The following is a 25,183-nucleotide window of genomic DNA, read 5'->3' on the forward strand; positions in this document are numbered from 1 at the left end:
GTATCTTTTTAAGTGGTCACAAGACTTTTTCTTTTAATCTGTCAATATAGCAAATTTCACTGATTAAAATTTTTAGAGTTAAAATCACCTTGGATTCCTGAGATAGACCAAACTTGGCATTTGCATTTTTGCTCATAAATGAGAGTGGCTTTTAGTTTTCCTTTCTTATATAATTCTTTGTAAGTTTTAGTATCAGGCTGTGCTACCCTAAAATGAGTTGGGGAGTAAGTCTTTTTTTTCCTATTCTCTGGTGCAAGTTTTACATAGTATTGGGATTACTTCTTGGGTATATTTGGAACTGGGATATTTGTGTGTGTTGGGAGGACAATTTTAAAAATTACAAAGTAACAATCACAGGAGTATTCAGATACTCTAGTTCTTTGTGATTCAGGTTTGCCTATTTTATCTATATTTTCTAGTCACTTAGCATAGGATTGTTCATAATACTCTTTTACCCTTAATGTCTGTAGAATCTATAGTTCTGTAGCTCTTTTCATTCCCAGTATTGGTTATTCCTGTCTTATCTCTTCAGTTTGCCAGAGAGGTTTGCCAACTTTATGTTTTCAAACAATTTTTGGCTTTGGTGCTCTGTTGCGTGGTTCATTTTCTGTGTCATCAGTTCTGCTTTTTTATTCCTTCTGTGTTTTTAAGGTTTATTTTGCTATTCTTTTTCACTTCTTCAGGTAGCTGCCTATTAGCTTATTGATTTCAGCTTTTTCCCCCAATACGTGTGTTTAAAGCTGTGCATTTCTGTTTGTAAGTTCTGCATCCACAAGTTTTGTTATGCAGTGTTTTTTTGTTTGTTCGTTTCTAAGATTTTATTATTTGACAGAGACAGATCACAAGTAGGCAGAGAGGAAGGCAGAGAGAGAGAGAGGGAAGCAGGCTCCCTGCTGAGCAGAGAGCCCGATGCGGGACTCGATCCCAGGACCCTGAGACCACCACCCGAGCCGAAGGCAGCGGCTTAACCCACTGAGCCACCCAGGTGCCCCTATGCAGCGTTTTTATTAGTGTTCATTTCTAGATAATTTTCCATGTTTCATTACGATTTATCTGTTGACTCATGGGTTATTTAGCAGTTTGTTTCTTAATTTTAAATACATGAAGATTCCATTTAACTTTTTTGTCATTAATTTCTGTCTTAATTGAACTGTGGCTAGAGTGTTCCAGATTTCAGACCTTCAGTGTTTGACTGTGGCTCAGTGTGCTGTGGCTTGTTATGAATGGTTGATGTACGCTGGAAAGAATGTGTGTTCTGTAGATGTCGGGTGTATTATTCCATAAATATCCATTAGGTCATGTTTTTTGTTTTTATTTATTTTTATTATTTATTTATTTAAGATTTTATTTATTTATTTGACAGACAGAGATCACAAGTAGGCAGAGGCAGGCAGAGAGAGAGGAGGAAGCAGGCTCCCCGCTGAGCAGAGAGCCCCATGTGGGGCTCGATCCAAGGACCCTGGGATCATGACCTGAGCTGAAGGCAGAGGCTTAACCCACTGAGCCACCCAGGCATCCCATATTTTTTATTATTATTATTACTTTTTTAAAGGTTTATTTTTGTGAGAGAGAGTGGGAGAGAGAGTGCATGTGAGTTAGGGGAGGGGCAGAGGGCAAACATCTTCAAGCAGGCTCTTCCCTGAGTGTGCTTGGAGCTCTGTGCTGAGGTCTGGAGCCCAACACAGGGGCCCAGTGCCATGGCCCATGAGATCATGACCTGAACTGAAACCAGGATTCAGACACTCAACAAACAGCCACCCATGTGGTCCTAGGCCATGCTTTTTAATCCTGAAGTTCAAATCTTATATATTTCATAGATTTTTGTTTTACCTGCTTTATTCTGTCAGATACTGAGAGTTGTCAAAATGTCCCATTACGGTCCTTCCTGTTACATCCTCCTGGGAAATGAAATCTTTAAACTGTATATGTCTATCTCATATTTTTTACTTTAGATTTTCTGTTGCTTAATCTTAACATAACTGTACTTTTAAAAAAAAATTACTATATAATTACTACTTTTGAATACCATTTTTTAAAAAATTACCCATCCTGTTATTTACAGTCTTTCTGGTTCCTTGTTTTATGTGTGTCTCCTATAACCAGTGAACTGTAGTGTTTAAGTCCAGCCGGGTAATCTTTGTCTTTTAACTAGAGCAGGTTAATCAGTTCGCATGTGATATAATTACGGTACTTACATATTTGAATTTATACTTCCATTTTATTTTAGTCTCTCCATTTTTTTTCTCTTTTTTTCTCCCCTCCTTTTTTTGAATTGATTTTTCAAATAAATTCTTTGTCCCCACGCTGTTAGTAGTATGGAAATTACACTTTCTATTTCCCTTTTTTCAGTTGTCTCCTGAGAGAGTCCGGGAGGCATTCTCACTACTGAAGTCCAGTGTTAATCATTACCTTTCCGGTAGAAACCCGTAACTCCATTTGTTCTCTTCTAACTCAGGTGCTGCTGTTGTCATGTGTTTTAGTTCTTTGTATATTTTTAAATCTCACATGACATTGTTTTATATAGGGAATATCCATGTAAACTTACCCATATATTTATTATTACCTTTTAAAGCTTTTTATTTTTTTCTTGCATCAGACCACTCTGTGATCATCTTCCTTTGGCCAGCAATATGTCCTTTGCACTTCCTTTACTGTGGGTTAGCTGGAGGTGAACTCTCAGTTTTTGGTTGACTACGAATACATCTCCCCTCTCCTTCTTGAAACATATTTTAACTGAATACTGAATGCTACGTTAATAGAATTCTAGGATGGGGGATGGGGTGGGAAGGAAGGGAGAGAAAAGAGAGAGATCATGAGAGCTCTCTGGTGTCTCCTCTTCTTCTTTTCTTTATTTTCGAATTTATTATCTGTTTGAGGGACAGCATGAGTGAGAGGGGCAGAGAGAATCTCAAGCAGACTCCATGCTGAGCATGGAGCCTAATGTGGGGCTTCCCTGGAGGCTTGATGTGGGACTCTTCTCGGGGCTTGATCTCATGACCCCAAGATCACCACCCTGAGATCATGACCTGAGCCAAAACCAAGAGTTGGATGCTTACCTGACCATACCACCCAGGTACCCCTGGCGTTTCTTCTGAGAACACTAATCCTGTTTTATCAAGGCCCCACCTTTATGACCTCATTCAGTCATAATTACTCCCATAGGGCCCTATCTCCAAATACACTGATGGGGTTACAGCTTCAACATGTGAATTTGGGGAAATACAAACAATGAGTCCACACTAGGTGGCATTTACATAATGGTTGAGGGTCTTATGGCTTCTAATTACTTCTGATGTCTCTATTGTTGATAATAGTGAATCACTTTCCATGTATTTGGGCATATTCTTCCCCATAATTATTTAGCAAGTGTATAGGGAGGAGAATAAAATTTATCTTTGCATATGTTTCTTTAATCTACAGAATTTGTTGGTGACGTTGTTGTACACTTCCCGGCTAAATTCTAACCATCTGCTGTAGTTAAGTAAAGATTTTCAGCTTATTTACATATTGACTCTATTTTTCTTTATCTAGCTGTGTTGGTGTAGAAGAACATCATGCTGTTGACATTGACCTTTATCACTGTCCCAACTGTGCCGTTCTACATGGCTCCTCCTTGAGTAAGTACTAGAAACTTAAATAAAAACTGAAGTTTAGAATTTAATGTGTACATGACAATATTTTAATAATACTTTGACTAGTTATGTTACACCCACCAAGAACTATAGGGAATATTTTTCTGAAGATACTGAGAATACAATTTCTTTTTTTTTTTAATTAATTAAAAAAAATATTTTTATTTATTTATTTGACAGAGAGAGAGATCACAAGTAGGCAGAGAGGCAGGCAGAGAGAGAGGGGGACGCAGGCTCCCAGCTGAGCAGACAGTCCGATGTGGGGCTCGATCCCAGAACCCTGAGATCATGACCTGAGCCGAAGGCAGAGGCTTTAACCCACTGAGCCACCCAGGCGCCCCATGAGAATATAATTTCTGTCTGAATTGCTGAATAACATTTGATAAATCAAGAAGATAAATTGAAAAAAATAGTGTCATTCTTTTTTTTCCTTTAAAGATTTATTTACTTTAGAGAGAGAGAAAAAATGAGTGTGTGTGAATGGGGGACGGGACAGAAGGAGAGGGAGAGGGAGAGAATTTCAAGCAGACTCCCTGCTGAGCATGGAGCCTGACATGGGGCTTGATCCCACGACCCCAAGATCACCCTGAGCCAAAATCAGGAGTTAGACATTTAACTGTTTAACGGGCAAAGCCACCCAGGTGCCCCCAAAATACTGTTGTTCTTAATTGCAAGGGCAAAACCCCCAAACTTAAGGGCATGTATTCAATGCTTTCAATTTGAGAAGTGTGGAAAAGTAAAGTTTGCTGATTCTGGAAACTGATTTCAAATGTTTTTATCTCTTTATAAATTGAAAAAAAAAAAAACCTTTCAGTAGTAATTGGGACAGTGTACAGGATAAGGCTTTAATGCACACACATTCATTATTTTTGGGGAGATTTGGGTATCAAAATGCTGAAATGTTATTCTGTTTTCTGATATTGGTCTTCAGTTTGAGTGTGGCCTAGAGTCCTGCCCAACTTGAGACAACACCCCTGACCCAGTCCCATTCTGAGGAAGGCAGAGGCCTGAGCAAGTGTCTGCCTACACTTTCCTGCTTGAGTTAAATATCGTTTTATGTGTGATATTGGTACACCCCAGAGAGCACATGAACTTCCTAGCCTGTGCTCTTGATTTTAGCTCAGAGGTGATCTTGGGGTCGTGGGACCAAGTCCCATGTCAGGCTCCATGTGTGGGGGGTCTGCCTGAGATTCTCTCCCTCTCCCTCTCCTCCTGTCCCTGCCCCCACTCACACACACTTGCTTTTTCTCGCACTCTCTCTCCAGAATAAATAAAACTTTAAAGGGAAAAAAAAAATGCCAGTATTTTTTTCCATTTTTTCTGTTAGAATTAGTAATTTACCTAATATCTTTGTAAGAGATTTAGAAATTCAGGCTGTAAGAATACATCAAAATATTACATTAAATTTCATAAAATATTAAAATACACGTTATCCATTTTATTACACAGTATAAAATTTGAGGTTAGCAAATTGGTAGAATTTTTTGTGTAATTGGCAATTTTATTGTCATAAATGTTTTTAAAGCTTCTTATTTTGTGCAGCAGTGAAGTATGTGGTATATAACTTGGAATGATTATTGACCAAGCATAATTCTTGGAGGAAATAAATAGTACTGGGTTGTTACCTCAAGAAAGGAAACAGAACTAAAATTTATAATACTTTTAGTTTAGAATTTATATAATTTCCAAATGAAATAATTTGAATTTAATTTCAATGAAATACTAAGTGGGTTACAATGAGATGGAACAATGTTGTGTTTAAAACACTATGATACGTGATGCATTCTGTTTTGTTTTACCTATATGATTTAATTTTTTTAAAAAGCTTGTCATGCTCACTAAATTGATTTCATAATCCATAATGGATCATGACCTGTACTTTGCATAATGATGCTTCAGAGAGAAGCTGGACTGTTGCGTGGCCCTTCGTATACTTCTCGTGCTTGAATCACATAAGATCAGGAATTGGTTATCTTCTGGGCAAAAGTCCAGCACTAAATACCCACAGGGAAAATGTCCAAGATTCAGTAATTTGTTCTATCTTAATTTAAGGCTCACCTTCCCTCCCTCTCACCCTACACCCTTAACTTGGGTCATTCCTTTTGGCCCCTTTCCCTCTGCTGTTAAGCCTCTCTCATTTGCCACCTAGGGCTTCCTCTTTTCTCAGAGTTCCCCAGGAATCCTTATTGTAGATACTGTTCAGACAGTGTAATAGTCACTTGGTATGGTGAATTTAGATTTGACCCTTTTAATGGGAGTTAAGAATTTGATTTAAGGTCAAGTATCAAAAAAGCCCCAGACTTACGTATCTCAGTGTTTCTCAGGCACATGGAGTCTAAACTCAAAATTTTCTCTCCCGGTGATGGCTACCAGAATATTCCTTCCTTTAAGAAATTCAGTCAGCTTCTTGCAGTGGCTGATTTTATGTGTTAAGCATGTTGGCCTAACAGGACAGTTGTAGCATCTCTGTCAACATTGTGCAGATCTGCTCATTTAAAAGGAAAGACAAGTAATTGGCAGCTTTTTGGATGCCATAGGAACTCTGCTAAGAAGTACTTGACTTATGTTATTTCCTCCGATATTTGTGACCTGTTGAGGTGAGAAAAATGATTGAACCAGCTCTTTCACATAGTTATTTGGCAGAGTTGGAGTTTGAGCCGATAGCTGTTCAATCCCAGATCTATTCTAATTCTAATCTGTTCTGCCAAAATGAAATTTAAAACACTATAATACTGTAGTTTACCTACCAAATGGATAACTTTGTCTTTTTTTTAAGTTCAAATTTAAATTAAATTTTATTTTTTAATGATGTATGTATGTATTTGAGAGAGAGAGCAAGCATGTGCAAGTGAGGGAAGGGGCTGAGGGAGAGAGAGACAACCAGACCTCCCTGCTGAGCGGGGAGCCTGATGCAGGGCTCGATCCCAAGACCTCTGGATCATGACCTGAGCTGAAATAAAGAATCAGATGCTCAACCAACTAAGCCACCCAGACACTCCTCTTTTTTTTTTTTTTTTTTTAAATGGTGATGCTCACTGTTGACCCAGGGCTTCGAAATAGGCTGCTTGTGTATACCGGTAAGAATGTGAGTTACCTATCACTTTTTTGGAGGCAGTTTTGCAATATGTAGCAAATATCTTAAAAATATTGAGTCTTTTGGCATTTCTAGGAATTTCTCCTGAGGAATTAATGAGGGAAACAGATTTATGTATATGAATATTAATCTCAATTTTGTTTGAAGAAAGATTCAGAATGAGCTAAGTGCTTAAGAGTCAAAAAAGGATTATAAAGTGATGCATCTATATCTATGTCTTAAAATTCTAGGCTGCTTTTAAATTGCTTTTGAATATTTAATAAGGAGAAAAATGTTCATGATAGAATAAGAAAGGTAAGCAGAATGAACATCATGATCCCAGTTGAAAATAAAACGGGGTTATGTATCTATATATATGTAGAACAGAAGCCTAGAATGAAACACCCTTGAATTTTACAAGTGATTTTAAATGAGAAAAAATAACACACGAAGGATGCCTTAATGGCATTTTCTAGGAAGGTTGCTTTATGATACTATTTTTCTCATGAGACTTTTAAAAAATGGGATTTACTGTTTTCTATATTGAGGGTTTGACTGCCATGAATTACTTGAGAATCTTGTTTTAAACCCTCAGAAATGAATAAGCCCAATTTCCTCCCTTATTGGTTATTTAGTGTGACTTCTTATCCAGATGAGGATCCAGCATTAATTTATTATGATCTTTTAGGGTGAAGGTTTGGAATAACTTAGACTCATAGAGTTCCCCTGGCTCCATGTTTTATTAGGAAAACATTGAAACATATGGGAGAGGTTGAAAGAATTTGGTTGGGAGTACTTCCAAACTCACCATGTAGGCTCTACTATTAATATTTTATACTACTTGCTTCACTACACAGTCTCGTATCCATTTTTTTTTTTTTTTGGATACATTCTAAGCTAGTTGTAGACTTTAGTACATTTCCTAGAGTCATGAAGGTTTTAGGCTTAAGAGTGATTTTCTTTTTTCTTTTTAAGGATTTTATTTATTTGTCAGAGAGGGAAAGAGGGAGAGAGGAGAGAGCACAAGCAGGGGGAGTGGCAGAGGGAGAGGCAGGCTTCCTGGTGAGCAAGGAGACCAACCAGAACTCGATCCCAGGACCCTGGGATCATGACCTGAGCTGAAGACAGTGACTTAACCAATTGAGCTACCCGGGTCCCCTGTAAGAGTGATTTTCAAACTTAAAAAAGGATATAAAACTTAGACATCTTACATTGCTAGCACACAAAGGGGCTGTAAGTGGTGTTGCCCTGGTCGAAAGCAGAATGAGGTCCACAGTTTCTGTCTTGGCCTCTTCCCCATCTTCCCCTTTACTAAGGGATTCATCAACATGGTTTGAAATACAGCACTCCAAGAAAAAAAAAAAAAAAAAGGAGAGAGAGAAACACAGCACTCCTCCCTTCATTCCACTCCTCCCTTCATTCCATTTGAGGAAAGTGGACCCAGTCTTGTCACATGCCTTGCCCATAGTTAAAGAATAAGTTATGGCTGAACTGGGAGTCCAGTCCAAGTTTCCTGATTTGATTGCCGGGACGCTTCAAGACCGTAGTTGCCCAGAGCTGTAGAATCACAGGGTCTGAGCATTAGGACTAATCATAAAGTTACTTGTTCTGTCATTCCTCTTCCTTTAACTATGCTGCAGCCACCTGCTCTTCTTCAGTGGCAGTGGAAGCGTGCTTATTTTGGGACCAGATCTTGACATAAAAGAGAAGGGAACTGTTGCTGTTAAAAGATTTCTGATGTGGGATCCATGACTTGGATGATCAATAAAAATCATACTATCACTTCATGGTCTTGTGAAAGTCATGATTTAAAGTAATTGTGTTATTTTATTGTATGTGTCAGTGTGGATATTAAAATGGGCTCCATCTGCTAATTTGCATTTGTTGATTTGAATTTTTTTTTAAATAAAGAGTAGACTTTTAAAAAAAATTTTTGTGCTCTCTTCAAAATTTTATTTAAATTCTAGTTAGTTAACATAGATTTAGCATAGACTTTTTAAAATCCACAGTCAGTTACCTATAATTGTGGCATTACACAAAGTAAAATTTACACTCTTCAGCTTGGAAATGCATTCAAAAGGGAGTGTTTTTTATTGTACTTATAATTGCTATTTCTTATCATATAGAACATACCTTTTAGAAAGTACATGGTATCACTAGTTATCACAACTGTTTTCTTTTTTAAAACTTCTAAAAACCCAGTGAAGAAGCGGAGGAATTGGCACAGGCACGACTACACAGAAATTGATGATGGCACCAAACCAGTGCAAGCTGGGACTAGGACTTTTGTGAAGGAGCTACGTTCTCGAGTCTTCCCAAGGTATGGAAACTTGTTCTTGCCAAAGAAAACTTGAGACTGTTATCTCACGCAGTGGCATTATCTAAAGCAATGTTTTCAGACTTCAGGTTGCAACCCATTCTCAGCGTTTTACTTTTTTTTTTTATGAAATAGAAAATATTGGCGCATTTATATAAGTAATGAGTAAATTAGCAAGGTTTCGTGGAACCATCGTGTTACTTATGTGTACTAGGGCACCTTGTACAAATACATGAACTGCTGATCTCTGTCCAGAAAATTTGAAATGCACTGATCTAAGGCACTTGTTCCCGGTACCAGATTCCTCATGATGGGAAGTTGCTGCTTCTCCTCCCTTTCTACCTCACCTGTTCTGATTGTCAGACTCTGTGTTTTTCTTGTGTTGTTTTCTTATCTCTTTACCCTAGGTCTGTCAGGGGTACCCATAACCATTGCTCAGCCTCTCTGGTGGCAGCAGGACTGGGCTTTTTGATTTTTAAAAGATAATGGAAAGTGTTTGACTTATCTGTGGCTCAGAGAGCGTCAAAAGTATTGCACAGCATTTAATCATGCTAATTTAGATCATTTCCCGCTCGCTGCCTGACATCTATTTAAAGTGATCATGCTTAATAGCCTTTCACATGAGATCATATCCAGGCTTGTTAAGGAGGGAAAGCACAATTTAAATTTAAATCTCAACATCACGTGCAACCTGTTACAGAATTATTTCAGGTCCTGTAACTGTAAAACCCGTGCTATTTCTTCACAGTCTTTAACATTCTTGTCTATCCCTCTCCCTCTTTTAATCCTTAAACAGGAACGTGTAATTGATACGCATCCAGTGTTGGCTCCCTCAGGTCTGCTGAGCTCTCCACAGTGGTTTCCACATGACTTTTGTGATAGTGAAGGCCTTCGTCTCAAATACTCTCTCTTACCAGTTTCAAAGTGGTTGGACGAATGTTTGTTTTCCTTGATTGGTTTGGAGCTAGGGCCAGAATTTTCAGCCTGGGTCTATGAACAGGCTTCCAAGAGGCTCGTGAGTTTCTTGAAGCTGTGTAAATAGTTTAGTGTCAATATATGAATGTGCATTTTTCAGGAAGAGGAGCCAAAGCTTTTACTCTTCTCAAATAGGCTTGTGACCCAAAAGAACAGTGTTAAAAATCCTGACCTAGTGATGCCTGTGGCTTCTGTGCCAAAGTGGTAACAAGTAAGAGCCAGTTACAGAGATGGTTACAAATGTCTAAATGATGATTACCATTAATTACAGATTTTTGGTTTTATTTTAACTCCATAAACCTTCACATCATTCAAAACCATATATAGAGATGGTAATTAATTAAATTACACATACTTGATGTGATTAACCCAGAAGTGTATAAAATAAAGTGTATGGGTTATCTTACCTCCCTCTCCCCCATTTTAAAACTTAGTGTGGACCTTTTGAGACATTTTCCTACATGAATAATTACATGTAAAATATTTATGTCTATATATGTGTGTATATATACATGCATCCAATTTTTAAAAAATAAAATGGGGTTATATTATGCATATGATATACCTATTTCATCGGTGTTTTTCCCCCATTTACAAAACTTTACTTCCCTCCTTGACTGCGGTGTAGTACGCAGTCAGGTATACTCACCGTAATCCACTTAACCATCCCTCCCTAATGTATGTTTCGGTTGTCTCCAGTTTTTTTCCCTTGAAAATAACGGTGTGCATGTATTTTTAAACACTTGTACTTACATGTTTTTGATCGACAGGGGAAGTAAAACACCAAACACTGAAGATCAGAAAGTACAAGTGACTGGAAATTATCCCTCAGATTGGAGTGGAAGGAATTGTTTGATTCTCAGAGGTTGGAGAAGGAGGGAAATGTTAGATGCTTGTGGGGGGTACTAAAAGGCAGCACAGAATGCAGTGAGTCAGATGAAGGAGATCTAAGTCCTTCAAATATAAGTCTATCCAGAAAAAGTCTGTCTCATTTTAGGGAGCTTCAGACTGCCCTTTTCTTACTGAGAGGGTGGACAGATTAAAACCCAGTAATTCAGAGAACCCGTACTTCTTGTCTTTTCCTTGATTCCCAGGCTGCAGGTGATGTGAATACAGGTAAGGTAAATGGAAACAACTGTGTTTTAGCCTGTAAAGCAGCTGTTGTACTTATTTGAATGTATTAACAGCTGCATTCTGGGGGCAATTGGAAGATTAAGTCTAGAACATCCTCATTTAAAGAGATCTTTGATTTATGGCTAGAGAACACTGGAAAGGGACAAACCACTCTTAAGTGTGATGCTCATGACGTGTATGAGTGGGCAGCTGGGGTTCAGCATGCTTTTTAGTGGCTTGAGGTGACCACTTACTGTAACTTATGACATACTGGTTGTAACAGATATATCAGGAGTTCCTTTTCGACCTTTATCTTGGTGGACGGGAACCATGGGAGCTAGTCATTCTCCATGGTGCAGGACAACAGTGAATTGTTCTATGTCCATGAGCCTTTGAAATGTCTAACAAATACTTGTGTAGAATTTTACAGCTGGATAGAATCTTATCTGTTTTACTTATCGTGACACCACCTTTTTTCCTAATGTGCCCCCTTACCTTTCGCTCTGCTGATTTCCTACACAGCTTGTTTTTAGTGGCTTCTGATCTAGTTACTTCTCTTAAATTCAGTCACTCATTACAACAAGTTGTAATCATCCTATTATTATATTATCTCTCCTTGTGTAGTTTACTGAAACATTTATGTATTGAATATGTATTTTGCTATAAACTAATTTTAGGTATTCATATTTTTCCAATGATAGGTATTGAGGTAATTATCTATGACTTTTACTTTAGAATAGTAAAAAGGACTTGATAAAACATTTGTTCTAAAAAGGAGAATTGGGTTTGATCGGTTGATAACTGCTGATATAGACAGTGATGCAGTATATGAGTTAACTCATTACCAGACTATTTTTTTAAAATGAACTTACCAACAAAGATGACTGTTTACCCTTATGTTTTCCTTAGTGCCGATGAAGTCATTGTAAAGATGCATGGCAGCCAGCTGACACAAAGATACCTGGAGAAACACGGATTTGAAGTTCCTATTATGGTCCCCAAATTAGATGACCTAGGACTCAGGCTCCCTCCACCTACTTTTTCTGTCATGGATGTGGAACGCTATGTAGGTACGCACTTGGTTCCTTGAAGTACTTGGGGGAAATGCGGTAAAAGTAGTAGTAGTGTTCTGAGTACATTAGAAGTTGAGTGAAGAGATGGTAATTTAGTAGGAAAAGTGAAATTCAGTATCACCTAGGTTGAAAACTTTCTTCTGAGCAAACCTCCAGTTGTCAGAGAAAGAGAATGAGACAGTTGCTCTATTCTTATGTACTCAGCCTCATTCTGCTGCTCTTTCTGTTGTCATCAGATTGTCTGGTACCTGCTTAGGAGGAACAGTTGTGAGGTGTAACTACAGCTAACAGGAGGAAGACACTGGGAAATTGGACTGGTTCTAGGACTCTGTAGCATGCAAGAGCAGAATCCCTGGATCCTGTGTCATTGACCTCCAGGGCCTAGAGAAGGGCTGGGAAAAAGAGGAGACCACGTTCAAGCCCGTTTCTATATTTGTGACATGATGGTATTGCCACTGCCTGGTGTCTGGACTCGGTGTGTGATTTTGAGGCCCAGAGAGGCATAAGAAACAAGGAGAAAACCATTTCTCCGTTGCATTCTTCTCAACATTGTCAGTCATTTTGTTTATTCTCATCTTGGTATCAGTAGATAAATCTGACTGTATGTAGATCTCATTCCTTCTCAGTTGTGGATAGAGATGTTTTTGAGGATTAGATCTCAAATCGACCTTGACTCTGAACTGTACATTTACTGTGATGCATTATCTCCCGGGTAGAAAATGCTGGAGAACTTGTCCCTTTATTGAGCCACTGAGTGACAGTTTTCATTGATAAATGCTTCACTGAAGAAACGCTTTAATGTCATGACTTCGCATTCACTAATTCTGGATTATTTGATAAAGTAGGAGATGAGGCTGAGGTTTAACCTGGCCTGTTTGCATAAATAGCACTGTAAAATAAGTGGCTAGTGTAATGTAAGTATAGGAAAAATATTCAAACTCCTAGATAGTTTACTTTTTAGCATTGTAAAATGCTTTGGTTAACAGAACTGTTTTGCCTCTTAGGTATAAAATAAAGTTTACTAGGCAGCGCGTTAATATAAAGTTACACTAAAGTGAGAAAATGGCATTTATTTGATTTCTCTTTCAGATTGATTAAGTATTGCCATATTTTGAATTTACCATCTGTCCTGTAGGACATTACAAAACTGGGTTTGCTTTCTAGGGTGACTGTACAGTGATGGGCAAGAGACACCTCATGGTTTTATAGGAAAAATCTAAATTAATCCCAATTGAGAACTCATTTCACATGCATTAATATGAACTGATTTTTGCTTCCTAACCTCCGATTTTTTTCTTGAAGCAGAATGTTGGAAGAGAAGACATTACCTGGCAAGCAGAAATTATCATAGTTACATTGTTCACTAATTCCATAGCGACTGACTGGTTTTTCTAAATGATGGAATCTTAGGTGTTAGAGGAGTGGAAGGACGAAGACAGTCCCCTCATCTTATGCATGGGGACATTGAAAATGCAGAGCAAGTGGCCCAGTTCCCACATAACTAGTATAATGCATTTTTGTCAGTGTGAGCTGCACACAGAAATCAGTAGTATGTAGAAAACTTTTAAGCATTTAAGTTTTCACACTCATTGTTAAATTAGTAACTCTGTCTTTATTGCTTTATTCTTTCCCTCAAAAGCAGCCCCCCTTTTTAAAAGTACCAGTTGGACTTAAAAAGTAAGGATACTGGCAGAATCTTTGTCTAGGCTATGTAGTTTTCTGGTTGGCTTTAAGTAAATACAGTCTTTAAAATATTTTTGTTTAGGGCATCTATTGCTGTAACTCTTAAGCCCAATAACAAGACTATAATTTTTCTCTGCAGGTGGTGACAAAGTGATAGATGTCATTGATGTGGCAAGGCAGGCAGACAGCAAAATGACCCTTCACAATTATGTTAAATACTTCATGAATCCTAACAGACCAAAAGTGTTAAATGTGATCAGCCTTGAATTTTCAGATACAAAGTGAGTAGTTCTGGACATTTTGGTTTAGTCTTCTCAGTGTTAGCTAAATGTAGTTAATGATACATTTATTTCAGTACAAAATCTAATTATGACTTCTGAAGAGGTCCAGTCATAGCAATGTACATTTTGCTTTGACACGCACAGAGAATATTTAGAAATATGAATTTTGATCTTTTACGTATTGTTAACCTAGAGTTCCATTTAATTTCTTGGTTTGGGTTGAGATGGGAAATGATAAGAACTTTAAATTTGCGTGATGTGGGGATGTGTGTATATGTGCATTTGTTTTTTTTAAAGGATGTCTGAATTGGTGGAGGTCCCTGAGATAGCCAGAAAACTTTCCTGGGTGGAAAATTACTGGCCAGATGATTCCGTTTTCCCCAAGCCGTTTGTTCAGAAGTACTGCTTAATGGGAGTTCAGGACAGCTACACGGATTTCCACATTGACTTCGGTGGAACTTCGGTCTGGTACCATGTCCTCTGGGTAAGACTGGGGTGTTTCTCTCTCCTCTTACTGATAGAAACATTTAGTCCTGTTTTTCCAGGCATACATTCATTGGCTGTAAATGACATTTATTACGAGGGGAGTTTTTGTACGTTTTAGGTAGGCTCCAGCGTTTTGCCTTTAAGCATTATGGTTTTTCTTTTTTTTTTAGTCTCAAGTAACGGAGGGGCCACCATGCTTTTATTTTATGTTTACATTCCTTTTTTTGGTCCCTGTCTCAAAAATTGGTCACTTGCAGCCTTTCGTCTCTGTTTCCTTTTCACCCTAGTCAGCTATCAGTTAATCCCGGAATCAAATACCTGATTACAGCATAATTACAGTAATACTTGTTTCTGATTTTAAGGGTAGGCCAGGACAGCTAGTTGAATGAGTCAGAAATGCCCATGAAAAAAAAACCTAATTCTTTTGGCAGTTTATATTCACCTTGCTTTATCTAGAATTGGACTATGCAGTAGCCACTGGCCACATATAGCTACATTTAAATAATTATAATTAAATATAATTTAAAATTCAGTTCCTTCTCTACACTGGTGACATTTCAAGTGCTCAGTAGCCACCTGTGGCTTACGACTAGTGTGTGGCGCAGATAGAAGACACTTCCATCATCACACCAAGTTGTGTGGGACAGTGCTGATCTAGAACCAGATCTGTGTACAGCGCCCATGCTTCTGCAGCGCTCTGGACCGTACTCGACGCTGTGTCCTTGAGCTCCTGTTCCTCTTCTCTGTGAGAAGGCAGGGGCTAGTTGATTAAAGGAAGTTTATTTACTGGTCTTCGAAAAAAATAATCATAGGTCTTAGGGGCAAGGGCAAAGTTGCAGAGATGACTCTGTGACCTGGGCCTATTAACATGTGTTTACTTCCATACCTTAAAAATGAGATCAGTAAGGTGTTTATGATTGTTTCCTCTCTTCTCTTGTAACTGTTTCTCCAACCCTGCTTTATTGACCCCGGGTCGTGTTTTGGAGGGGGGCTTTAGCTTTTGTGAAGATGCTTATTAAGGGCAGTAATTACTTATCAGATTTGTGAAAGATGTCCTCTTGAGCCTTAAAAAATCTGATAATTATCTAATTTGATTTAGATCATTATATTGGGAAATCGCATCCATGTGGGCCATCTTAAGAGTGTTGTTTTTTGGTTTTTTGTGTTTTTTTTTTTTTTCCCAAAATAATGTGATTACTTCCTTCTAGGGTGAGAAGATTTTCTATTTGATAAAGCCAACAGATGAAAACTTGGCACTCTATGAGTCTTGGAGTTCATCTGTGACCCAGAGTGAGGTGTTCTTTGGAGATAAGGTGGATAAATGCTACAAATGTGTGGTAAAGCAGGGACATACTTTATTTGTTCCTACAGGTAAGGCTTTCATCCCATCCCTTCCCCCCATAGTTGATGCTCAGTTGCACAGAGTCGGCATTTTATTGGAAGCTCTGGCTTTAACATGGTTAGAAAATAGCTTTTCGTAACCTGAGAGATAATTCTGACCTTGGACTTTTCACTGCTTTGTCCCTTAGAGGGCTTTTCTTGCAATTAGAACCTGTTTTGGAATTGTGTTTTCTGTCATTTGCCTTCATTTTAATTTTTATTCAGATAAAATTCATATACTGGGACACCTGGGTGGCTCAGTCGGTTAAGCCGCTGCCTTCAGCTCAGGTCATGATCCCACAGTCCTGGGATCGAGTCCCGCATCAGGCTCCTTGCTCAGGGGGAGCCTGCTTCTCTCTCTGCCTCTGCCTGCCACTTTACCTGCTTGTGCGTGCTCTCTCTCTCTCTTTCTCTGATACATATAAATAAATACATAAATATAAATAAATAATCTTTTAAAAAATTCATATACCATAATATTTATCCTTTCAAAGTGTGCATGTCAGTGGTTTTTGGTAGATTACCAAAGTTGTGCACCCATACCACTTCCAGAACATTTCGTCACCTCAAAAACAAACCCATACCAGTTAATAGGCGTTCTTCTCCCCTGAGCCCCTGGCAACCACTTCATGTACTTTCTGTCTCTGTGGATTTGCCTATTCTGGATATTTCGTGTATAACATATGGAATACATGGCCTTTTATATCTGGCTTCTTTTAGCTGGCTTAATGTGCACTGGACTCCTCCATGTTGTATCACGTGTCAGTTCTTCGTTATTTTTTATGGCCAAATGATATTCCACTATTATGGATAGACCTCATTTTGTTTATCCATTCGTCAGTTGATAGACATTGGCTATTATGAACAGTGATGCTTTGAATATTTCTTTAGAAGTTTTTGTGGTTTTATATATATACACCTAGTAATGAAATGGTGGGGCCATAGCATTTATGATGCTTAGCTTTTTGAGGAACTGCTAAACTCTTCCATATGGTTTCACCACTTTACAGTCCCACCAGCAATGTACACATGTTCCAGTTTCTCTGCATCTTTATCAACACTGTAATTATCTTTTTCACTTTGACCGTTCTAGTAGATGTGAAGTGAAGGTATCCTACTGTGGTTTTGATTTGCGTTTCCTTAATGAATGATGATGCTGAACTTTTTTTCTTGTGCTTCTAGGCTATTTGTGTATCTATCTTTGGAGAAATGTCTATTCAAATTCTTCGTCCGTTTTTAAGTTGGGTTATTTGTCTTTTTATTGTTGAGTTGTAAGTGTTCTTGATATATTCCGTATACCAGATACATGATCTAGATATATTCAGATGTATGACCTACCAGTAACTCTCCTATTCTGGGGCTTATCTTTGCACTTTGTTTATATGTTCTTTATAATGTTCTTTGCACAAAATTTTAAAATTTTGTTGACATGCTTTCAGTTTTAACTGTTCGGCTCTACATTGCTATCAAAGACCGAGCCTGCTCTAAGAATCTGGGCTGCTGCCCTGGGACACTGGAGGCAGTGGGTATATTTTGAGGGACCCTGGTAAGGAACTGAACACCAGCCTTAGCTATCGCCTCAAGTATAGGTTATCAGGCATGTCACTTTGAGATTGACTGAATGCAGGGTGTGGACTCATCCAGCCACTGGTTTTGAAAATTAATGTTTTTGCTGATTTGGGTGACCTTAATGGCTGCAGAGTTCACGGGGATTTGTTGCCACAGGTCTTGCTCTCTTGCCTGCCTCTGGTGTATGTAATAATAAATATGTATTGAATAAATGAATGAATGAATGTCTAGAACCACCAGAATTTATAAATCTAGATAAGTATCAATATTTTTATTGTGCGTGGGCTCAGCTCCTCTCTTAAATCCTTTTCCCAGGGCTCCCTTTTGTAACAAGTCTTTTGTTAATGCTCCCTTCAAAATCTTGGATTCAAATTCATTCATGATATAACTTCCTATACCAGTTGTTTCCCCCCAAATTGATGTAATGATCTAACTAGAACAGAAAGAAGAAACTCGAAAGCAATTCATAATAAAATACTATTTTAAAATGTGCCTGCTCATACAGGTGTATGATTGGCAACTCAAGTTCTAGAGCATTCATGTAGATTAATGGTTCTCAAATGTCATTGAGCATTAGAATCACCTGGAGGACTTATTAAAACATGGATTGCTGGGCCTTATCCCCATGGTTCTGATTCAGTAGATCTGAGAGGCTTGGGGGGGTGGTGCTGGGAATTGCATTTCTAAAGGTTGCAAGTTGCTGGCTGATGCTGCCGGGCTGGAGAGCCCATCTAGAAAACCACTGCCATAGGGACTGTTGCTTTTTCAGAAAATTGGGCCAAAACTGTGCAAAAAATACTTTGCTGGGCGCCTGGGTGGCTCAGTGGGTTAAGCCGCTGCCTTCGGCTCAGGTCATGATCTCAGGGTCCTGGGATCGAGTCCCGCATCGGGCTCTCTGCTCATCAGGGAGCCTGCTTCCCTTCCTCTCTCTCTGCCTGCCTCTCTGTCTGCTTGTGATCTCTGTCTGTCAAATAAATAAATAAAAAATCTTTAAAAAAAAATACTTTGCTTACATATATGATGGACTTACAGTTTCTAGACTTAGACCATTAATGACAGATTTTGTGCCTGTGTGAATGCCCAGCAGAGAGCCGTGAGTAATGCATGACTTTCTTACTCTGTGGAGTGGCCTGCTTGTTGCGTCCCTGGCTCTCGCTCAGGCAATGCCACTAATGCCTCTTCATCATGAACAATCAAAGCAAGTCCTTCAGACTTTTCAAAATATCCTATACAGGCAGCGCTGCCTCTGTGCTGTAGAGAACCACTGATCTATAGGATTTGTAGCTGACAAAAATTTTTCATTTGTGATTTCAGGGTGAAGCTGAAGGCTTTGTGCCTTTAAGCATACAAATGGCACCCCTTAAAAGTCAGACTTTAAAGGAATTTTTTTCATGTGTGCCGCAGCACAATGAGGGATCAAAAAGTGAAAAATATAAAGAAAATGGGGTCTATTTTAATAATTAATTTTTACACACAAACATATGTGTGTATTTATATATACATTTACATGAAGGCTTTATGTTCAGCCTATGGATTTTTTTTTTTTTCCAAAAGTTAGGCATCACCTCTTAGAAATAATTCACACTTTGAAGACATATTTATGGGAAAATAAGACATCATTTTAATTGCCACCGTTTGTACCTTAGGACCCATAACCCTCCACGGTGAACTGTGGATGATCTCCCTTTTTCTTCTTAGCGCCAGGTCTCCCCTCGAGTCCCGCTCTTGCTCCTTGCTTAGTCCCTCAGGGCACTGCTTGCCTCAGGACGGCGCTAATGAAGAAGGGAAGGGCTCGGCCAGTCCCGTGTCCCTGTAATGGCAATGTGCTCACCTCATTCTTACCGCATTTGACTCCTGTCAGAGTAACATCTTCAACGAGAAGTTGGATTACGTTTGTAAGCTAAAAAAATAAAACAGCAACAACCACAAAACCCATCACCTGTCCTGTACCATGATTTTGTCTGATTGGATCAAAGCGTTTGTTTCCTCAAACTCAGCAGAGTCTGGCATGTGTTTGGTTCTTCGTAAATACTTAAATGAATGTGTCTACAGATGATAATCAGCATCAGCTTCTCGAGCTCTGGCGGAGTAGGAAGGAAACTGATGTCGATATTTTGAGTTTCTCATTTCACAGGTAGATATCACATTTGTTTGGTTTAAATATTGAAAACTCACTGATGCGCATTTTAACTGTTCCAGGGTGGATTCATGCTGTGCTCACATCTCAGGACTGTATGGCTTTTGGGGGGAACTTTCTGCACAACCTTAACATTGGCATGCAGCTCAGGTTTGTGTCATCAGTATTTAAAGGATCTTTTGTCTTTTCTTAAATAAGATATTATTTTTAAAGTTCTAGAAAAACTAATTCAGCAATGTATTTTAATTGCATTCTCATGGAGGTAGGCCCTGAGGAATTATGAAGGACCTTTAAAACAAATGTATTAAAAACTTTGTCAGGATGACTCCTTGATGCATTTCAACCCTAAAAACAGAAAGAGTCATTTATTCAGTTTGATACGAAATGTAACCCTGAATTTCAAAATTTTACAAAATGTGGGCTCTATGGTTTGCTTGTTTTTATAGTTAGGGGAATGAACCAAATCCAGTTGGACTCAGGTGTGACATGGTGCTGGGGGAAAGTCATCCTAAGTCAGGACTGCTGTCAGAACGCCTGCTTTAGTTTGCTGTGGGTAAAGGATTAACAGCTGTTTCCCCTTCTGTCTGAGATTGACCTTTGGGTAACTCTGTTCCTCTGGTGGTCTGAAGAGAGTAGAATGTTACCAAGCTACATGGCTTAAGGTAAAATGATTTCTGATTAATTAACTGCATCAGGACCGGGAGAACTAGAGATGCCCAGTCAGAAGCCATGTCTTTGGGCTTTCCTGAATGTGGTGACTCTTGTAACCTGGCGTGCCCAGGGGGAATGCTGGGAGCTCTGTGTCTGTGGAGGTATTGTGAGAAATAGCGCCATGAAGCTTGAAGCGGGGGCACCTCCCACACCCATCAGATGTGAATCTTGTTTCTCTACCTGGAGTGTCCCTGGGGAAAAGATGGCTACTGGCTATGGGGACTGCTGCCAGGACTCCCACAGAAGAATGACACTGGCAGGCTGTGGATCCTGTCTTCTCCCCATGACCATCGCCGGGTGTAGCAGAGCCTAAAGAAAACTCCGAGTGGGTGTTGTGGTGCTAACATAGGGAGCTGTTTTCTACACATGCTGTTTTATTTGTTACGGTGGAACCCTTATAACATTCCTTTTGCTAAAACTACGATGCAAATCCCAGGGTTCTGATCTTTGGAAAGACACCAGTATAAATCTTCAGTATACTGTCCGATTTGTTAAGGTCCGAGCTGGAAAAGATCACAGTTCATTCTTGTTTAAGTGTGGTGGTGTTAGGTGATACACACTACTTGATTGGCCTTACATATTGTGGCCTGCTTGTTTTATTTTCCTTAAGTTGGTTGCCTCCATTTAACCTGGAAATGCTAATATTAATAAGTTTCTTCAAATTTTCTTTAGGTGTTATGAGATGGAAAAAAGGCTAAAAACACCAGATCTTTTCAAATTCCCTTTCTTTGAAGCCATATGTTGGTTTGTAGCCAAAAATTTGCTGGAAACCTTGAAAGGTAATTCATAATCTGTACATTATGATGCATGATGTTTGTAAATTCATGAAAAGCCACTGATAGAGGGGTCTTTTTTTTATTATCGTGTAGCTATTGCCCCTGTTTTGTTTTTTAAAATGCATGATTTCCCCCGCCAAGAAACTTTTTAGTGCATTAGTCTCTAGCCCATCAGATCTATGAAGAGCTGCATCAGAGCGACACAGGAAGTGCTGGAAAATGTTTGTTTCCCCTTGGACTCTAGAACCCTGCGCACAGTGTCAGACATGGAAACGTGCCTCCCTCACAAAAGTACAGTTTAGGCTATGGGACTGTTACTGTCATGTGTGTTCCTAAACATTTGCTTTTAAAAATCGAGGGGATTTTTCATGTTCTGAGAGAACCAGGGAGTGCCTGAGCCATTACTGTTAGGACTGTGATGCTGGCTGGTCCAAGGCACCTGTTAGTGCAAACCAGCTGAAGGTCAGACTATGAGTCTGTTGAAGAAAATGGTTTTGGGCAGGGGACATTCCTTTTTTTTTTTTTTTTTTTTTAATTTTTAAAAGATTTTATTTATTTGAGAAGGAGAGAGAACACAAGCAGGTAGGAGGGGTAGAAGGAGAGGGAGAAGCAAGCTCCCCGCTGAGCAGGAAGCCCAATGTGGGACTCAATCCCAGGACCCTCAGATCATGACCTGAGCCAAGGGCAGACGCTTAACTGACTGAGCCACCCAGGTGCCCAGGACATTCTTTTATTTAAACTTAGCTACCTTTTTTCCTGCAGAATTTCAGATTTTGGTGTTTTATCTTTGGTTTAATAATCGTAGAGCAGTCAAGCTGGAGGCTGATTGTCACATCTACTTCTGACCATTCTTTCCCTTGTGCCTATGAGAATAGAGTTCATCGGGTTTTTGTGTTGTCTGACTTTTCTTGTCAGTTTGCAGATAGTGCTATTATTATAATAAATTCTCAGAAGAACAGATAGAAACAGATTAAATAGTAAAGTCTCTTCTAAACATACGGGTTCCCCCCCCCCATTTAAAAGTTACACAGGAAGAAAAGGTAAAATGAGAAGAATCAGTAACTTACTTCCCAGGGTAACATGCACAGAATTAATGATAAAAGTCATTTATGATTTTTTCCTCAAACAGCAAAAACAGAAAACAACCTCACTGTCCTTGGAAAAAACAGTAGGGCCCATCCCACACCTTGGGTCAGTATAGATAGAGATCAGTGTCTTGACGTGGTGCAGAGAGAGAGAGAGAGAGAGATGGTAGAGGAAGGAGCCTGTGGATGAAGGGGATTGGCTGCTTTCTGCACAAGACCAGTCTCTCTCCAGAAATGCACCCTTACCCTGAGTCCCTGACTCATTCAGTGTTTTTGGGTATTGGCAAGGCTGAGGCACCTGCGTTCAGTGAGCGTGTCTTGGTGTCTTGGCTGCAGGAATCTCACAGGGGACCGCACGTAGAGTTGCCATGTGTAGTTTCCAGTGGGGTACTGGGCAGTAAAGTTTTCAGTCTCCTCTCCAAGTAGAAGCCTAGAAAAATAGGAACACTTACAAATACTTACAAAAACATTTATAAATGTCCTTGTGTTTTGGAAATAAAACCCGGTTACCGAACTCTCCAGATAGGAGATTGGCAGTTAGTACTCATTTCAGAGCTGGGGCTCCTGGCTGGCTCAGTCGTTAAGCGTCTGCTGTGGGCTCAGATCATGATCCCAGAGTTCCTGGGATCGAGCCCCACATTGGGCTTCCTGCTCAGCAGGGAGCCTGCTTCTCTGTCTCCTACTCCCCCTGCTAGTGTTCCCTCTCTCGTTGTGTTTCTCTTTGTCAAATGAATAAAATCTTTAAAAAAAAAAAAAAGGAAGTGAAGAGCCTTTTTCTGTCTTTCTCACTAACATACACCCACCCCTCAAGTGATGCTTTTTTCTAATGTCCAGGAGGGGTTCATCAATTACCTTTTTAGGACAAATTAAGAATTTATCTGAAAGGTAAAATCTGGCTGTTCCTCTTGCAGCCACAAACAGCAAAGTGCTTAATCTTAGAACAATGATTTAGCCTTTGTTCTAGGCTATTGAGAGTTTAGAAATACTGAGGTTTAATTGAAAACGTGACCCTATACATCAACAGCTGAAGAAGATTACTGTAAAAGGATATTGGTAGGCCAGGTTTTAACATATTTTAGTTCGTCAGCTGGATCAATACAGGATAGGAGACCTGCAATACTAGCGAGTCAGTCCAGTCCCGCTAAGGCTGGGGCGAAATCACCATTGTACCAATTGCCATCATCCTAGGCATTCAGCCTGGAAGCAGGGATGGTGGTCTTATGCCACATTATGTTCATTCATCCCTGATCTTTTAACCTTCCATCGTGGCCAAGTATTTGCCAGCTCTCAGACTATTATAAGGCTTCTATGATTGGGTAAATGGAAAGAGATAGTATGAAAGTTAACTGCATTTAGGGTCAGTAATAATAAAACAGTGAACTAATTTTGGACGTATATAAGTAAATCAGCCATTGGACAGAAGTGAAACCTTTTGTTTTTGCTTTAGCTTACCTGAATGTTAGACCACATCTGATACATTTTGTGTGAGTTTCAGATGATTTTAAAGACCCAGAAAAGATGTATGTGTGTGGTGTGTTTACCTTTACATTCGTGAACTATGTCCTGCCTTGTAGCTGACAGTATAGACTGCACACAGCATACACACATACACGGTCCTAACAGTTTGAATATTAATTACAGGCTCACCTGGGTCGCCTGTACCACTGGCTCAGCCTTGCCAATGCCTTAGAAACATCCATTTTTTCCCATTGCACCCTCCTCCTTCCCTTCTAAAGAGAACCCCTATCCTGAGTTTTGTGGTAATCCTTTTCTTCAGTTTTATCACCTGTGTCACAGATGATGAAGTAGTTTAATAGTTTCCATTGTTAGAGTTCATGTGAGTAGGTCCATACTGACATTGTTCCACGACTTGTCTCTTGCTCAGACTGTCGGTGAGCTCCCTTTTACTTGGAGCCTTCAGTACAACCACATTTAATGTCATTTCTTTTCTTTTTCTTTCTTGCTTTTTATTTCACTGTTTTCCCCTCTGGGCATTTGGCAGTTACACAGTTTGACAGTTGGTGTCTCAGCAGCAGAAGCTAACTGTGTTACCTTGGGAGCCCTCTAACTCCTTTCCCCTCCCACTTCCATTCCCACAGAACTGAGAGAAGATGGTTTCCAGCCTCAAACTTACCTAGTACAGGGAGTGAAAGCACTGCATGCTGCTTTAAAGTTATGGATGAAGAAAGAAGTAAGTCGTTTTCTTTGGAGAAATAATTGTTAATTGTTTCTGTGGCAAGATTGAAAACGAGCGTCCTTATGCTGCTTTGACAGCACGTGAGTGGTAGCGGACGAGGGAATGGAAATCATGCTTTTGGTACAGCCTCCATTTTATTGTATGGTATATACAAATGTGCTGGCTTAGGTTCATATTTATGAGAATTAAGTATTTCTTTAATCTGGAAAAGAAAGTAATTCAAATATATTTAGGATATTGACTGGGAAATGAACATGTAAATATAGGATAATAAATAACTTTGAGCTTGCATCTGCTCTTGTTATCCCCATTTTATTATGGAGAAGCTGAGGTTCAAATAATTCTATGTAACTTGCCCAGAATCTTGTGGAGGACCTCAGACTAAAGCTCAGTCTCTGTGACTGCAAAGCCCATATGCCTTTCCATGCGCTAGACTTTTCATAAAAACGAAGGAAAAGGGAGGTCAAGGTTCAAGCAGGAGCTTTCATTTTCACTAAATGTGAAGTTAGCATTTGAATCCTACTACCTCCAAGAGGTCATCCCAGGTCCCCATTTGGAATCCGTGTGTCCTTCCCTTCTGCTTATGTAACACGTTTCTTATGCCAGTGGATTTAAAAGTAGTATCTGTAAAGTAATATATTCCTGTCCCCTTCACTAGGTTTATGAGCTCTTGAAGACCAGGGAACTTTACATGC

At 39.3% G+C, this 25,183-nt stretch overlaps 1 protein-coding gene across 2 annotated transcripts in view; it reads left to right on the top strand.

The window, feature by feature from the left end:
* Window positions 1-25,183, top strand: part of KDM7A (lysine demethylase 7A) — a 78,676-nt gene that overhangs the window by 34,008 nt on the left and 19,485 nt on the right. The window contains exons 2-10 of one of the 2 annotated variants that reach the window (XM_032867737.1): window positions 3,532-3,617; window positions 8,908-9,025; window positions 12,020-12,180; window positions 14,006-14,147; window positions 14,445-14,631; window positions 15,842-16,004; window positions 19,782-19,869; window positions 21,103-21,209; window positions 24,391-24,482. In XM_032867737.1, coding sequence (XP_032723628.1) covers window positions 3,532-3,617; window positions 8,908-9,025; window positions 12,020-12,180; window positions 14,006-14,147; window positions 14,445-14,631; window positions 15,842-16,004; window positions 19,782-19,869; window positions 21,103-21,209; window positions 24,391-24,482 — 1,144 coding nt within the window. Of the gene's footprint in view, window positions 1-3,531; window positions 3,618-8,907; window positions 9,026-12,019; window positions 12,181-14,005; window positions 14,148-14,444; window positions 14,632-15,841; window positions 16,005-19,781; window positions 19,870-21,102; window positions 21,210-24,390; window positions 24,483-25,183 lie in introns of those variants that run through there. The other variant, XM_032867747.1, reaches the window with a different exon arrangement.

The sequence above is a fragment of the Lontra canadensis genome, unplaced genomic scaffold, assembly GCF_010015895.1.
Source record: "Lontra canadensis isolate GAN:19392208 unplaced genomic scaffold, GSC_riverotter_1.0 scaffold2, whole genome shotgun sequence".
Lineage (NCBI taxonomy): Eukaryota > Metazoa > Chordata > Mammalia > Carnivora > Mustelidae > Lontra > Lontra canadensis.